At 46.4% G+C, this 16200-nt stretch overlaps 1 protein-coding gene across 3 annotated transcripts in view; it reads left to right on the top strand.

Moving 5' to 3' along the window:
- Positions 1-16200, top strand: part of FILIP1 (filamin A interacting protein 1) — a 236118-nt gene that overhangs the window by 162039 nt on the left and 57879 nt on the right. For all 3 annotated transcript variants that reach the window (XM_068281503.1, XM_068281507.1, XM_068281506.1), the window contains exons 3-4: positions 9482-9655; positions 12679-12857. In XM_068281503.1, the coding sequence (XP_068137604.1) occupies positions 9482-9655; positions 12679-12857 (353 nt within the window). The remainder of the gene's footprint in view (positions 1-9481; positions 9656-12678; positions 12858-16200) is intronic.

Genomic DNA, 16200 nt, shown 5'->3' with positions numbered 1-16200 from the left:
GGAGCTTGGAGGACAGCCAAAGAGTGTGTAACATTTATCAATAGATACATATAACTAAATAGAATGTAACAATCTGAACTTCTGCATATCTCTCCACAGAACTTTAAACCTCTGTGTTTAACCCTTCCAATGCTGGTCAAGTACAAAAAAATGCTTTTTGCATATAATATGCTGTAAATAATACTTTAGAGCAAAGTTGAAATGCAGGGTTATATTCCGCTTTAATTACAATTTTTTTTATTATTTTTTTTCAAATGGATGCAGCTATTTCTGAGCGTAATAGCTGTTGGCGCATGGGCAGCAGCACCTTGTAATGTGTTCCCTGGCAGTGGAGACACAGACAGCAGGAGGAAATACAACAGCAGGCAGCGTGAGGAGGATGAGTGTGTGGCAGACTGGCAGCAGGCAGCAGGAGGGCAGGCAGCGAGACATAATAGGCCCTGGTTCCTAGCGGTGGTTCCAGGGCCGTAAATAAACAGCATGAGGTTCCAGACAGCGGTTGTGAAGCCCACATTGTGTCCATTACACAATTGGGACAGCACAGTTTTCAACCCGGACACCTCTAAAATAATTTAATAATTTTTTCCAAAATAAATAATGCAGGGCAGGCAGCTATTTTTGAGCGTAATAGCTGGTGGCGCATGGGCAGCAGCATGTTGTAATGTGTTCCCTGGCATTGGTGACACAGACAGCAGGAAGAAATACAGCAGCAGCAGGTGTAATGTGTGTGCGCCACTTCATGTCCCCCTCTCGCCGACAACAGGGGCCAGGAATTCGCCTTCCACCCAAGCCTGGTTCATTTTGAGAAACGTCAGTCTGTCCACAGACTTGTGAGACAGACGAGATCGCTTCTCAGTGACGACTCCACCGGCTGCACTGAAGCAACGCTCTGACAGTACGCTGGAAGGGGGGCAGGAGAGCACTTCCAGGGCGTACTGCGCAAGCTCGCTCCAGATCGGCAGGTGCTTGACCCAATACTCCATGGGATCAACAGGGGCCACGCTGTCAAGCCCGCTGAAGGACCCCATGTAGTCAGCCACCATGCGGGTCAAGCGCTGCCTGTGACTGGAGAAGGATTCTGCTGCAGGCACCTCCTCTCTAGTCCTTGGCAGCTCTACACTCATGTAGAGCTCTTGGGTCAGAGACAGCAGGTCTGTGGTGCGCGTGCGCTTGCTGCTGGTGGATGCAGGCACCTGCTGCTGCCTATGTGCTGGCTGGACAGTGGGGGTGGATGTCTGAGGGAAGGCTTCCTCGAAGGCGCTCAACAAGGGACAGCTGCAAATCACTCATTTGTTGCGCATGGTCTCCTCCTGCAGGCAGGAACTGGCTAAGCTTCCCCTTCAGACGTGGGTCCAGCATCATGCAGATCCAGATGTCCTCCCTCTGCTTCATCTGGATCACCCTTGGGTCCTTGCGCAGGCACCTCAGCATGTGTGCTGCCATTGGGAAGAGTCTGGCCACGTCTGTTGGCACATCATCGGCAGCCCCAGAGCCGACAGTGCTGTCCTCTTCCTCTGCCTCCTCCACCTCACCCTCTCTCCACCCCCGCAACACTCCAGCTGCGCTCTGCTGCTCCCCCTCATCAGCAGCAAGGTCAGGGACCTCCACCAACTCCAAGCCCTCCTCCTCAGAGGTGGCCTGTGAAGCTGCCTGCAGCTCCTGCTGGTCCAAGGCTGCCGCTCCCTCTTCCAGCAGTGCATACAGGGCCCTGTCCAGCACACACACCAAGGGTACCCACTCGCACACCATTGCATGGTCCCTGCTTACCATGTTGGTGGCCTGCAGGAAAGGTGCCAGGACTGAGCACACCTGCTGCATGTGCCCCCAGTCCTCCATGGAGATGATGGACGGGAGGTTGGTGGCGGCACGCCCAGTTGCAGTGATGGAGGCAACTGTTGCTCGTGCAAGGTACTGGCTGACAGCCTGCCTCTGTTCAACCAGACGCTCCAACATCGCCAGGGTGGAGTTCCAGCGAGTTGGAACATCGATCATGAGCCGGTGCTGTGGCAGGTGCAGCTCCTTCTGCACCTCTTCCATGCTCGCTACGGCTGCAAGCGAGAGCCGGAAATGACGCACAACCTTCCTTGCCGCCTCAAGGAGTCGGTCCATCCCCTGGTAGGTCCGCAGGAACTTTTGGACTACCAGGTTCAGGACGTGCGCCAGGCAGGGGATGTGGGTCAGGTCTCCCCTGCTGATTGCAGCAACCAGGTTTGCCCCATTGTCGGACACCACCTCTCCGACTCTGAGGCCTCTGGGGGTCAGCCAATTCCTCTCCTGCTCTCGGAGTTTGGCCAGGACATGGTTCGCCGTCAGTTTGGTCTTCCCCAGGCTGACCAATTCCAGCAGCGCTTGGCAGTGGCGGGGCTTCACGCTGCTGCTGAGGCGGGGGGTTTGGGCTGGTGTGCCGGAGGATGGAAGCGGATTAGAGGAACCTGCTGCAATTCCGCTGACCCTGCATGGTGGCATCACCCACTGCGTTGTTGGTGCTGCTGCTGCTCTGACAGTGCCCGATGCTGCTCCCCCATCCTCACCCCCTTCCACCAAGCTGACCCAATGCGCGGTGAAGGACAGATAGCGGCCTGTCCCAAACCGGCTGCTCCACGAGTCCATGGTGACGTGGACCCGTTGACCCACCGCGTGCTCCAGCCCTCTCCCGACATTGGCCATCACAGAGCGGTGAAGTGCAGGGATGGCCGTGCGTGTGAAAAAATGTCAGCTGGGGATTGGCCAATCGGGGGCTGCACACATCAGGAGCGCACGCATGTCGCTCCCCTCCTGCACAAGGGAATAGGGCAGGAGTTGGGAGCACATGGCCTGTGCCAGCAAGCCGTTCAGCTGACGCACGTGACGGCTGCTGGGAGGCAGAACCCTGACCACCCCCTGGAAGGTGTCGCTGAGCAGGGTCTGGCGACGCCTTTTGCTGGCACGGGAATCACTGGAGGAAGCAGAGGAGGCCACTGAGGACTGGCTGCCAGAACAGGCCTCAGTGTCGGCAGCAGGAGTTGCAGAGGGAAGAGGAGCAGTGCGTTTCTGACGCACTCCTGCTGGTGCTGCTGGAGGAGGTGGAGGAGGGCGGGTGGCTGCTGCCGACGGCTTCGCAGTGGTGGCGGGTCTGCCACTGCCACTGCCCCTGTCAGCTTCCTTCAACTTCACGAACTCCTCATGCTCATGAAAGTGTTTCCCTGCAAGATGGTTGACCAGAGAGGTGGTACCAAACTCAGAGGGCTCCTTCCCTCTACTGAGCTGCTTGCGGCACTAGTTGCAGGTGGCATACTTGCACTCCATATATGGCAGGGTGAAAAAATTCCATATTGGGGAGGTGAAGTTGCCCCTTCGGCTGGAAGGTGCTGCTGCCGCCAGTGGCGTAGCAAAGGAGCTGTGGGCCCCGATGCAAGTTTTACATTGGGGCCCCCAAGCACTCTATACATAACAATTGATACAGCACACCAAAACCTGCCAATGGCAACTACAGTGTCAGAGGTGCAAGAAGAGGGTGGGGAACAGTTTGTTAATAATTACTACTATACATATTATTATGAGCACAGGACCAATATAGAGCTAATTCTGAAGTTGAGGGAGGGCCCTTCGGGGCCCCTCTGGCCCAAGGGCCCCGATGCGTTTGCTACCGCTGCACCCCCTATTGCTATGCCCCTGGCTGCCGCTGGTCTCCCTGTGGTGGTTGGAGGGGGGGTTCTTGGTGCGACTGGTGGTGACACTGGCAGAACTCGTCTCCGGATCAGCACGCTGTGTGGCCTGTATACCATGCCCACTTGTGATCCTGCCCATGCCTGCGATGCTGATCCTTCTAGCAAGGCCCACAGACGCATCCTTCTCCTCCTCCTCAGAGCTGATGACATCCCCACTCCCAGGACCTGGCACCCAGTCTCTGTCCTTCACCCTGTCATCATCATCCTCCCTCTCCGCAAACATGTCCTGCTGGGATCCCACAAACTCCCCTTCTGCATGCATGGGCGGATGGACAGTCCCCATGAGCATTCCTTCCTCCTCCAATTCTGCCGCAACAGCATTCCATAACCCCACTGCGCTTGGGGATAAGAAGGTGCTGAGTGACAGGGTGCTGGTGTCGCCCGCTGGGGCTGGAGAACTGCACTCCTCCTCCTCCTCCCCAGGCAGTTCTGGTCGGCTGCTGCTGCTCTTGCGAACAGGAGTGGTGGCGGGGGTGGAGGACTCGGTTCCAGAGCTAATGGTGGCCTGCTCATCCACCATCAGTTCCACTACAGAGTCTGCGTCCTTCTCCTCAATAGGACGGCTACGACCTGGCGGTGGGAGGAACATCTGCGCCACACGCTGCTGCTGCTGCTGTGTCTCTGCAGCGTGACTCCCAGCTGTTGGGCGGCCAAGGCGTCCACGGCCAGTGGCTAATGGCGGAATAGCCACTGGTGCAGACGCAGAACTGCGCATGGTGGTGGTGGCGCGGCTGCCACGCCCACGACCTCCTTTCTTGGCGATGCCCTTGCTGCCCTTGCAGCCCCTGCCCAAACCGCGGCTGCCAGTGCCAGACATCGTATATTTTTAATATTATACAAATGAAAAAAAAACTTATGTATGTAAAGGCGGGTGGGACAAGTGGGGTACTTTAATGGGGTGGGACTGGTGGTGGTGGGTGTGTGAGGTGACGGACAGGTGTACTCTACAGCAGAGATCGGTGTAGCGCTAACGAGAGAGTGCGCAGTGCGCACACAAAGACCCTAGCTGACGCTGACTGACGGTGTCCCTATACACAGACTACAGTACAAGTCAGCAAATACACAATAGAAGTAATAGAAACAATAGGACGGGTGTAGCACTAACAAGAGGGTGCGGACAGCGCAGACGTGCACTGCGCACACAAAGACCCTAGCTGACGCTGACTTATGGTGTCCCTATACACAGACTACAGTACAAGTCAGCAAATACACAATAGAAGTAATAGAAAAAAATAGGACGGGTGTAGCACTAACGAGAGGGTGCGGACAGCGCAGACGTGCACTGCGCACACAAAGACCCTAGGTAACGCGGTGACGGACGGTCCCTATACACAGACTAGAGTACACTACAGTACTAATAACTAAACAATAGAAGAATCTAGCTAAATAATAGAACAGGTGTGACTAGATTACAGAGAGCAGATACAGGACAGGTATAGCAGTAAAGCTGGGCCTTGCTAACTACAAAATAGTACAATAATCTATCTAACACAGAAGTAGTAGTACAGGAGTAGAGTAGGACCAGTGAGAGCACAGGTAAGGTAACTAGAGACTAGAGCACAGAGCAGGGCAGGCTGCCTTGCCTAGGCACAGGGCCTAGCTGCTGGCTGCAGCAGCACCAGTGACAGACTGTCTCCCTCCCTAGTCCCTAGTAATCACACAAACTAAACTGCCTAAAATACAATCTATCTACAATACAAAGCAATACAGTTCAAGATCAAGTGTTGGAGTGTAAAAACGCTTGGTTTAGAACAATATAAATGCACTTGCACACAGACAAAACGCACTGGAGCAGTCTCTCAGTAGTTAGTCAGTAAGTCGCACGCAGGACGAGTGAGGCAAGATGGCGTCCGCTATTTATAGAGGGGGGCTTGGCCAGGCTCCCCCTCTGTGATTGGCTGCAGTCAGAGGGCTGGGAGCCCTCTGATTCGCTTGTGAGGACTCGAGGTGACGTCAGATGTGACGCTATCCGAGCTCGTGACGTTATCCGAGCTTGGATAGCTAGGATATCTCCGGATAGCTGCTTGCTATCTGAGTGCGCTCGGATAGCACAGCCCGGATAGCTAATACTATTCGAGTCCGGTATTCGAGCTCGAATAGTGAAAAAAGAGCTAGAATATCCGAGTACCTCGGATATCCTAGCTCAGATGAGCACCACTGTTTTTGGCCATCATAGTTTGAAATGAATACATGTTACTGTAATTAAAACCCATGTATTTTATTTGCCTATTTGTCCCGCTTATAACACCATTTAAATTATGTACCTATCACAATGTATGGCGCCGATATTTTATTTGGAAATAAAGATGCATTTTTTATTTGGGTAATTTTTGGTGTGGGGAAGTAAACAGCTAATTGTTAAATGTAATTTAATGTATTTATTTATTAAAAAATGTATGTGGGTGTAGTTTACTATTTGGCCACAAGATGGCCACAGTCAAAAAAGTCCTGGACGCATACAATGACGCTTCCAGGAACTAGAATGTAGACGGGAAATTTTTTTTTGCAGAAATACTGCGGTCTTTGATGAGAGACTGACGGTTTTTCTGCGGGGGACTTGAAGTGTGGTGCGGTCGCCAATCTGTAGTGTGAAGCTGGCCTAAGGGTGGGACGCATCCAAAACGATAAATCAACCAGAATTATTAAAATGGCACTTAAGCTAAAATAGCTAACCCCCAGGAATCCTTCTGGTGGTGGTAACTTACATGCAATTAAATTAATTGGCTCCTGCACAAATGTGGTTTGCACTCCAGACTTGCAGTGACCTGGTTGTGCATCCCACACATTGCAAATGGCATTTCTCACGCACCATTATACTAACAATTTTAATTTTCACATAAGGTAGGAGTCTGCCTTATTACTATCTGACTCTTTCAAATTTTTTAATTAACTGCGTGCCACTATACAAGACCAGAAGATTTTTTTTTTTTCAGATAATACTTGTTATCTTACTGACTTTATTACTGTAAGATGTGTTTCTGCTCTGTGCTCTGTAAGCTAACTGTGCACAAGTTTATTATGGTCGAATACACCAAGCCCTATTTGATTGGAGTTCAATTGGATAGTGATCGATTAATACCATGCACAGCAAACTCAAATTGATACATTTCAACGGCACTGTATTGGCATGGCTCAAACCGCAAGTATTTTTCTGCTTGATGTAGAGCAACACTATGGGCCATGGATCCACCACTGGGATTGTCTTCTGCATTGCAGTGAATTACCCAGGATTGCAACTCATCACAGCTTTTATTAATTTAGACACCTAGAGAACAGTTAGCTATTATCCTGCAAATTAGCTAAATCATGTAATCTAGCCCTAACCTATAGCTAGTGTCGTGAACTGATCAAACCTGATGTCTGGCAAGCAAATATCTGAACTTACAGAATGTGGACATGCAAGCTTGCAGGGGCGTTGCTAGGATCCCAAGAAATCCAGGGCACTTTTGGGCACTCCAGCCAGAAAATGGGTGTGGCCTGCACCAGAATATGGGTGTGGTCATGGGTGGTCCAAATTTTTTCACATAGCACATTGTGAACAAAAATTGACATTACATGGACACTAGCCCACTGCTCCTATAATAAGTATGTGTTCTAGTGCTAATTTTTGAATTTTTTGGAATCAGAGTATGTATACAAATTACAATAACACATCCAACAATGTCAGTCCACACTAGGCAAAGACATTACAGCAAAAAAAAAAAAGAAAGCAGTAGGGGGAGGGCCCTGCCCTTGTGGGCTTACAATCTAAAGAGGAAGGGTTTGTAAACGCAAGGATCACTTACACAACTATTGCCAGGGGTGCAGTAGGTTACATTACAGCTGGTTTACAGAAACAGATGTGGATAAATGTCTGGGTAATTATTATGACAAGTTATATGCTTGTTTGAAGAGGTGACTTTGACATTCTCAGTTCTCAGAACATGGCGGGCGTGGTACAAATGAAAGGGGAGCGAATCCTGTGAGAGATCTTCACAGTACAAGAGTGGAAGAGATGACGATAGTGGAGGATAGAGTTTTGTGTGCAGAGAGCAGATTGTTGTGTGGTTGATATCTGATGGAAATGTATGGGGGGGGGGGGGGGGGGGGGGGGTTATGGAGTGCTTTGAAAGTGCTAGTTAACAGTTTAAGCTGGATTCTCCTGCTTACTGGTAGGCAGTTTAGAGATTGCCCAAGAAGCACAGCATTAGACAAGTACAAGTAGGAGAGATAGATGAGGTAAGCAGTAGAACTGAGAATGGGTTGGAGAGGTGCCAGTCTGTTAGTAGGTAGGCCACAGAGCATAATGTTGCAGTAGTCAAGACAGGATATGATTATGGTGTGACCAAGCATTTTTGTATCATTTTCCTTTCAAGTTCATTATGTCTGCTTTTAATTTTAAAAGGAAAAATAACGGTGACACCTCCAAGTCTCAAGACCTCTGCCCAAATCCCTTTCTTTTTAATTTGGAGTTAGGGTGTCTCCATTTGGCTCACCTTGCTCCTGCAAAAGTCCCAGTGGCATTAATTACTATTCCCTCTTCTTGTCACCATGGACTCAGAGGTTAAGACATAATTTGGCTTCCAAAATAGTGCTGGCGGGGCGAATTACGCTGTTTTTAAAGTAATTTGGGCTCCTGCTTTCGACAGCACCTAAATTACTGTGTGAGCACCGCTATAGCCATAATTCACATTGCATCCTATGATGATGCATGGTGCGCCCAAATTTCCCTGCGCCATTTTGCAGTTTCGATAAAAATTGCATTTGAATCCTTCCTTATCCTGCCCAAAAATAAAATGAAAAGGCAAAGTACTTTAAAGTGGACCTGAACTCTTGCACAGGATAGAAGGAAACATAAAGAAATGCACCCTGTATGTATTTAGAAAGTTTAGTCTGTTTAATGCCCCCTCATTTGTGTCTAATCACACGTTGTAATTTGATCTCTCACCTGTGTCACATGACTGCCAAGGCAGAGATGGAAGATAAGCTCATTTGAAAGCACAGGCTGTTAACAATATGTCTGGGTCCATAAATCAAGAAGTAGAAACCGTGCAGATTTATTTGAGGATTTGTATCAGCTGTAACAAAGTTTTTTCTTTAAAGGTTATTATGCTGTTGTGTATCTTTTAGAGCAAAGAGGATGTTCTGAGTTCAGGTCCGCTTTAATGCTATTTTGACATGGGGATTCTTAATTTCCATTTTCTATGCTATGTCTTATTGATGAACCATCTGAAATACTTGTTCATAGTATAGCATACCTTTCATTTTCTGAATATGCTAAATTATGCTTGATTGTTCTCTCTTTTTTATTATTGGAATGGACTCTTCTCAATAAGCAAAGGACCTGTGTGATAGGTTCTCCTGACTATTGTGCTGTATAATTGCTCCAGGGCAGTGACTCACTGAAAAGGTGTTGCTCTAATATACTAGAACTAGTAATCAGCTCATCAGTCAGGGAATGGCTAATTGCTTGAGAGCCTGACTGCACAGGTGTTTTATTTAGTAAAAGATTCCCATGGAGTTGTGTAATGTGTGAACGAGATACTGATTTGATGAGGTAAAGACTACGGGGAGCTGTGTGTGGATTATACACATAGGTGCTTCCTAGCAACATGTCATGTAATATCACACGAGCAATCTGTTTTTGGCAATATGAAGTATATGACAGAAGAGGTTCTTGTTGAACTAGCCGATGGCTTTAGCTCATGTACCAAATGTCAATTTATCAGGAATGATGTAAGTGTGTGTTATATAATCTGCAGCTCCTCTAATCGTATCATGTTACGTTCCCACAGGCTAGGGAGGATGTTATCCATATGTTAAAGACAGAGAAAACTAAACCCGGAGTTTTAGAAGCTCATTATGGGTTTTCAGCTCCGGAGGATGTACTGAGGGTGCTACACAGAGATGCCATACTCGCAAAGGAGAAATCCATAGGCGAAGATGTGTATGAAAAGCCAATGGCAGAGGTAAGGGTTTGCTGCTTTACTATCTATCTATCTATCTATCTATCTATCTATCTATCTATCTATCTATCTATCTATCTATCTATCCATTTCTATGTATTTGTGTATATGCAGTACATACAGTAGACTACTGTTCTTATTACTTTTGATATCGGTCTGTCTCTGTCTTTGTATTTCTCTTTATATCTCTAATAAAGAGTACATTTATTTACTAACAGTTTATATCCTACTGTACAAGAGACCTTTTGTATTTCATTTTATTTTTGTGCATAATCTATGTACTTTATTGTATTTACTCAAACTACATTTTCTTAAAATATTAAAATGTAAATACTTTAAATCAATGTAAGTGTACATAAGAAAATGAAAAATACATTATCATTGAATACCACACAAGCCATTACCTTGATGTACGTTGGTCTCCCTTTAACCAGTTTGGAAGCTGCCGTGAGAACGTTGTGTGCTGTATGGCACTTTTGCAGCTTGCGGTTTAAAAGTGTCAGAATATGAATACTACCCGCACTGAGCTGAGATCTGCATCTAATCCTGTCACGTCACCCTGCTGGCCACATGAAGAGCCATGTACTGATCATGGGCTGAAATCAGAAAGAGGACTTCAGTAAAGCCTTACAGTAGAGTTACTGGGCTTATTGTTGCTTTTAATATCAAGTTTCTAATTGTTTATTACTGGCTAGTAAATCTCTCCATAAAAGCTTCTTATACAGCATAAGATGTGACATGAGTATCTTGTTTGCAAACACAAATTTAGTTAACTAAGTTAAGAGTAAGTTTAAAAAAAGACTAAGTAATAAAAAATAAATAAAAAATAAGTACACAAGATACTTCACATATTTTAACATCTACGATAAAATGTATTTCGGCTTTGGTGTAATTATTTTTTAATGTCTTTGTATTTTTAATTGTATTTATTTTAAATCAGTAAGAAGTATCATAAATTAAACCATGTAATTTGTGTAGGGCTCCACTTACTGGTTTTACTAACAAGCTTTGGAAGTCTAAGGATGGTCTTTTGCTACAATGCAGTAAATATAGTTTCACAAATAACAACCGGGCCCAATTATCAATCACCAAGTCCAGGGACTTTGATTCTGTTTACGACAATAGTAAAGCAAGTCTCTGCTGCACTCATAAAAAACTACTATGTGGAGAACCAAAATACACTGAAATATTTGTAATATGCCATATGTTTATTGACAAGAATGAAATCCCTACTTTCAGTGCTAAACATAAAAAGTAGATAAATCAAATGAATATGCAGAAAAAAACATTTTCTGTCAAACCTTTCTGAGAGGTTAAAGAGAGTCTGAAGCGAGAATAAATCTCGCTTCAGACCTCCTAGATAGCAGGGGCACGTGTGCCCCTGCTAAACCGCCGCTATCCCGCGGCTTAACGGGGGTCCCTTCACCCCCAAATCCCCCTCCGTGCAGCGGGGGAGCGCCTCGTGGTTGGGGCAGGGCTAACCGCCGCAGCCCTGCCCCACGCGCGTCTGTCAGCGCGAATCTCTGCCTCTCCCCCGCCCCTCTCAGTCTTCCTGAGAGGGGCGGGTTAGAGGCGGCGACTGGAGGCAGGGCTGCAGCAGTTAGCCCTGCCTCCAGGAGCGACCAAGTCTGCGACCAAGTGTCGCAGTGGGGGGTTTGGGGGTGAAGGGACCCCGTTTAGCGGCGCGTATGCGGCGGTTTAGCAGGGGCACACGTGCCCCTGCTAACTATGAGCTCTGAAGCGAGATTTATTCTCGCTTCAGAGTCTCTTTAAAGGATGAGGCGCTTTCAGATTTGGGTGCACCATGACTTATCTCTAGTCGAAAGAAACAACTGCTAAAAATTACTTACAAAAACGATATATGAAGCATCTTGTTCTTTAAGTCATAAATGGTTAGGCAGCATAGAGAAGGGTGGAACATTTTCATTTATCTCATCAGATCAATGATGGTTCAGCTTCCTGGCAGGTTTAATTTATTTGAGCATACAGTATCTGGCAGTAATTTCTTGACTTCCTACAAACCCAGCTGATAAAGTTCCAGTTGTTTTCAGACATTTGATGGAATAAAAGTATATAAAGCTTATCAGCTGTGGCAATAGTTTGTGAGGAAGTGTGAAGTGAATTAATAACCTTTGATTTTTGCTTAAAGGGATCCAAACAGCTTTTTTTTTCCTGCAGTTTGCCCTGGTGTCTGATAGCTGTAGGAGCTGCCATTCCCCCCCCCCCCCTCCACTTATTTATCCAGGGAAAGGTGTGAATGTAATCAAGTGTAACTCTCCAAACTGTGTGAAATACACTGTCCTATCTGCCCCCCCCCCTCCCCTATGCTAATGAAAGCTTTTGTTTATCTGCCTGCTCTTTCTTACTTTCTATGGAAGTAGAGCAATAAAAGCCTTACATTTAAATGTAAAAAGAAGAGGTAGAATGGATTTTTTTAGTAATGAGCCACATTGTTAGTGTGCATTTTTGATGTGCTATTGAGATGCCCTGGGTGCTAAAAATGGTGCTCAGTTGTCTTTACACTGAACCGGGGTCCAATGGTTAGGGGTGGTAAATCAGTCTGTTTACTGATTAAATCAGTCTATTTACTGATTAATTCATGCTTGGGCAATAGTTGTTAGGCAACATCACCTTGTGCTGCTAAGCTGATATCAGCTGAAAACGGACAAGCAGCTCATAACACTCTAGTAGCCATGGACTTGCTGTTTCTTTCTACAGGGAATATACCCGAGACCTCCACCCACTGACATCATAGCAGAAGTAAAACTTCAGTCAGCATGATTTTCCACATAGAAACATGTTATACACACAGATTATACTTCATTTTATGAAGCAAAGCCCAGAATTCAGCAGGCCTTGACACTGATGTAGTGCTGGGAAAAGTGACTGGATTACTTCACTTTCTGCAAACTCATGCCTCATTAGCGATCAGCCCAGCTACACAATACTATGAAATGGTGAATTAAAACAAATCCAATAAATACAGCTTATCAGCAACTCATCCGTTTTATCTGCATGTTCTGCAGTTGGACAGACTTGAGGAAAAGCAGAGAGAAACCTACAGACGCATGTTAGAGCAGCTTCTCCTGGCAGAAAAGTGCCACCGCAGAACCGTGTATGAACTGGAAAACGAGAAAAGGAAGCACACAGACTACATGAACAAGAGCGATGACTTCACTAACCTGCTGGAGCAAGAGCGTGAAAGGTGAGTGCAGGAAATAGCAAATCAATGGCACTTTATTATAAAAAGAAAACAAACAGCATGATTGACTGCTGAGTGTTTATTGTCTAACAGACATTTGAATTCATAAAACAGAAGGTATTTACAATTATTCAGGTTGGAGTGAGTATATGAGGTGTCCCACAGTGTATCACTGCTGAATATGCAAATCATCCCTTTGTTGTCCCTGAAATCTCAACACATCTCCAGAACCGCTGGAATGCGATGATGTGTCCGCTTGTTAATCGTACAGAGCCAAACTAATCCAACATGCGTACAGACTGTTTTGGACTGGTTGGTCCTCACAATGCATGGCATGGATTAATGTGGCTCTATGAGGTAGGACTTGAAAAACCCAGAGTTACAGATTTCCCAGCAAGCTCATGGTGAACAAGAACTCCCAGGATTGTGCAACAAGTCCTCTTACTAAAAAGCTATGTTAAACAGAATTTTTACTTCTTAAAACAGAAGGTATTTGCAATTATTCAGGTTGGAGTGAGCATATGAGATGTCCCACAGTGCATCACTGCTAAATAAGAAAAGTGTCTCTTTGTTGTCCCTGAAAGCTAAACACACCTCCAGAACTGCTGGAATGCAATGATGTGTCAGCTTGTTAATTGTTGTACTTGAAGGAGCAAAGAGTCGGCACTACAGTGTTATATTGCGCTGTCAGTGATGAGGATATAGCAGGATACACACACCTTCCACAAACTTTGGTGCTGTCAGCGTGCTCTGATAATGACAGATTGATGGAACATGATGGGAGAAAGAAGAGGGAATTGGCACTGCTGCTAATGCTTTTTATTCCAGAGTGCAGTAAACTTCAATATCCATTGTGCAATATGGCAAATCTTCAAAGTGACACATCACATAAATCAATCAAGGATACATGTGGAAACATACCATGCTGAGAAGGTGGTGCAGTAATGGTGGGTGCTGGGCACAGATAGCCCAGCACCCACCAGATAGCTTGTTAATTGTACAGAGCCATTTTTAATCCAACATGCAATTCTGGTGCAAGAGCTTTCAGGGACAACAAATGGACGATTTGCATATTTACTAGAGATGCACTATGGGACACCTCATATGCTCACTCCAACCTGAATAATCACAAATACCTTCTGTTTTACACAGCATTTTAGTAAGAAGGTTTTTTTTATCCTTTTTAGCCCCTTACACGCTCCTAGGAGTTCCTTGTTCACCATGAGCTTGCTGGGTAATCTGTAACTTTTTATTACCATGTTTGCCCAAAAATAAAACAGTTTTATATATACATTTTTGCTCCAAATGTTGTGCTAGGGCTTATTTTCAGTGGATGTGTTATATTTCCATGAACACACAAGTTCCTGTGCCGTGTGTCCTCCTGCCTTTCCTACTGTGCTACTTCTTCCTCTGCTGGACCCACCTCTTGTGTGCCCCTGTGTCTCCCTTGTACCTTTATTGTCCTCATGGTGTCCCCCTCTGTACCTGTGTCCTCATTTATCCCCTAAACTCCTGGGTCCCATGTAGCCCTATGTCCTCCTTGTGTCCCCTGTGTCCTCCAATGTCCCCCTGCAACAGCCTCTTACCCCTAGCTCCACGTCATGCTGTCCCCTGTGTCCTGCGATGTCTCCCCAGGGTCGGAGCTACCATAGGAAAAAATGGGCAATTGCCCCAGGGCCCCAGAGCCTGTAGGGGCCCCCAAGGTGTCCCTCCCCCATCTTAGCTGTTGCTCCCCAGGGACTCAGCAGAGTCTGTTAAGGTGGGAGGTGATTGGGGGAAGGTCAGCAGCCAGCTCAGGGGCCCAGGAGGGAAATTTGGCTGCAACAAAGGGCCTCTAATGATGCTTTTTGGTCGAGGGTGTCTGTTGGGGGGCCCCCAGGCTAATTTCGCCCTAGGGCCCAATTGTTACTTGAACCGGCCCTGTGTCTCCCTAATCCTCTTCTTCCCCCCATCTCCATGCTGCTGTGTCCCCGATCTTCAACCTATGGGGAAGAAGTACGGCAACTTGTGTTTCTACTGGAGCTGATAATCTCATAGGCGGAACCATGGCTCTGTTATTGGGCCGATGACCGCACTCACTGAGTAGTAGTGAGTGCAGTGATTGGCCCAATGATAAAGCCTTGGTCCTGCCCGTTAGAGCAACAGCTCCAGTAGAAACACAAGTTGCCATACCTTTTCCCCTTACTGCAGCTAGGGCTTACTTTCGGGATAGGGCTTATATTTTGAGCATGCTCAAAATTCCTGCTAGGGCTTACTTCCAGAGCATGTCTTAATTTCATGCAAAGAAGGTATGTCTACACATTGTGTATGTGAGGATTAACTGGTGAATAGTCAGTGGGGTGTAATGCTGTTTTTTGTGTTGGTCTAACTTTATATAAGCTTATAGGCTCTGTACGGAATAATAGCAAGGATAAAATGGGCTTTACTGTGATAATAGAATACTGATATATTAAAGGGACCCTAAAGTCTCTGAAAAAAATGAGTTTTACTCACCTGGGACTTCCAGCAGCCCCCTGCAGCTGTATCGTGCCCACGCCGACTCCATCAGATGCTCCTGGCCCCACCGGCAGCCACTTCCGGTTTCGGTGACAGGAGCCGACAGGCAGGGAACGCGAGTGATTCTTCGCGTTCCCGGCCACAATAGCGCCCTCTATGCTGCTATATTTATTTATTTATTGTATTTATAAAGCGCCAACATATTACGCAGCGCTGAGTCTGAGTCTGTGCTATATGCTTTATGCTATAGCAGCATAGAGGGCGTTCCCGGCCTGTCGGCTCCTGTCGCTGAAACCGGAAGTGGCTGCCGGTGGGGCCAGGAGCATCTGATGGAGTCGGCGTCGGCACGATACAGCTGCAGGGGGCTGCTGGAAGCCCCAGGTGAGTAAAACTCATTTTTTTCAGAGATTTATGTGTCCCTTTAAGGATGCCTGCAACACAGATTTTTATGTATCTTGTTATATCTACTTCTATATGTTGTGTAACTATATATTTGTTTGTGGGTGTATGCATTCATTTGTCGCAGAAAAAAAAAAGGGATTATTGGTGATAAAAAAAATCTCAAGATGTAAAGCCAGCTAGTGCAAAAATGAAGTAAATATTCTGAGCAATCGATTTCAATTGGCAAAGTGAATCTGGGGTTCAGTTTGATGCAATCATAATCCTGGATTCACTTCACAGATGAAACCCGATTGGTTGCTTCGGACAACTGTAAAGCTAGGTATTTTTTATTATACAATAAGTAGTAGATCATGTAAACAATTGATATCTTCCTGATCATTTACCTGTTTGAACATTAGATATTAGATAAGAGTCCAACATAAATCTCTTTTACACTGTATGCTGAAAA

The sequence above is a fragment of the Hyperolius riggenbachi genome, chromosome 4, assembly GCF_040937935.1.
Source record: "Hyperolius riggenbachi isolate aHypRig1 chromosome 4, aHypRig1.pri, whole genome shotgun sequence".
Lineage (NCBI taxonomy): Eukaryota > Metazoa > Chordata > Amphibia > Anura > Hyperoliidae > Hyperolius > Hyperolius riggenbachi.
The sequence above is the reverse complement of the archived record's forward strand: the minus strand, read 5'-3'. Positions and strand labels throughout refer to the sequence as shown.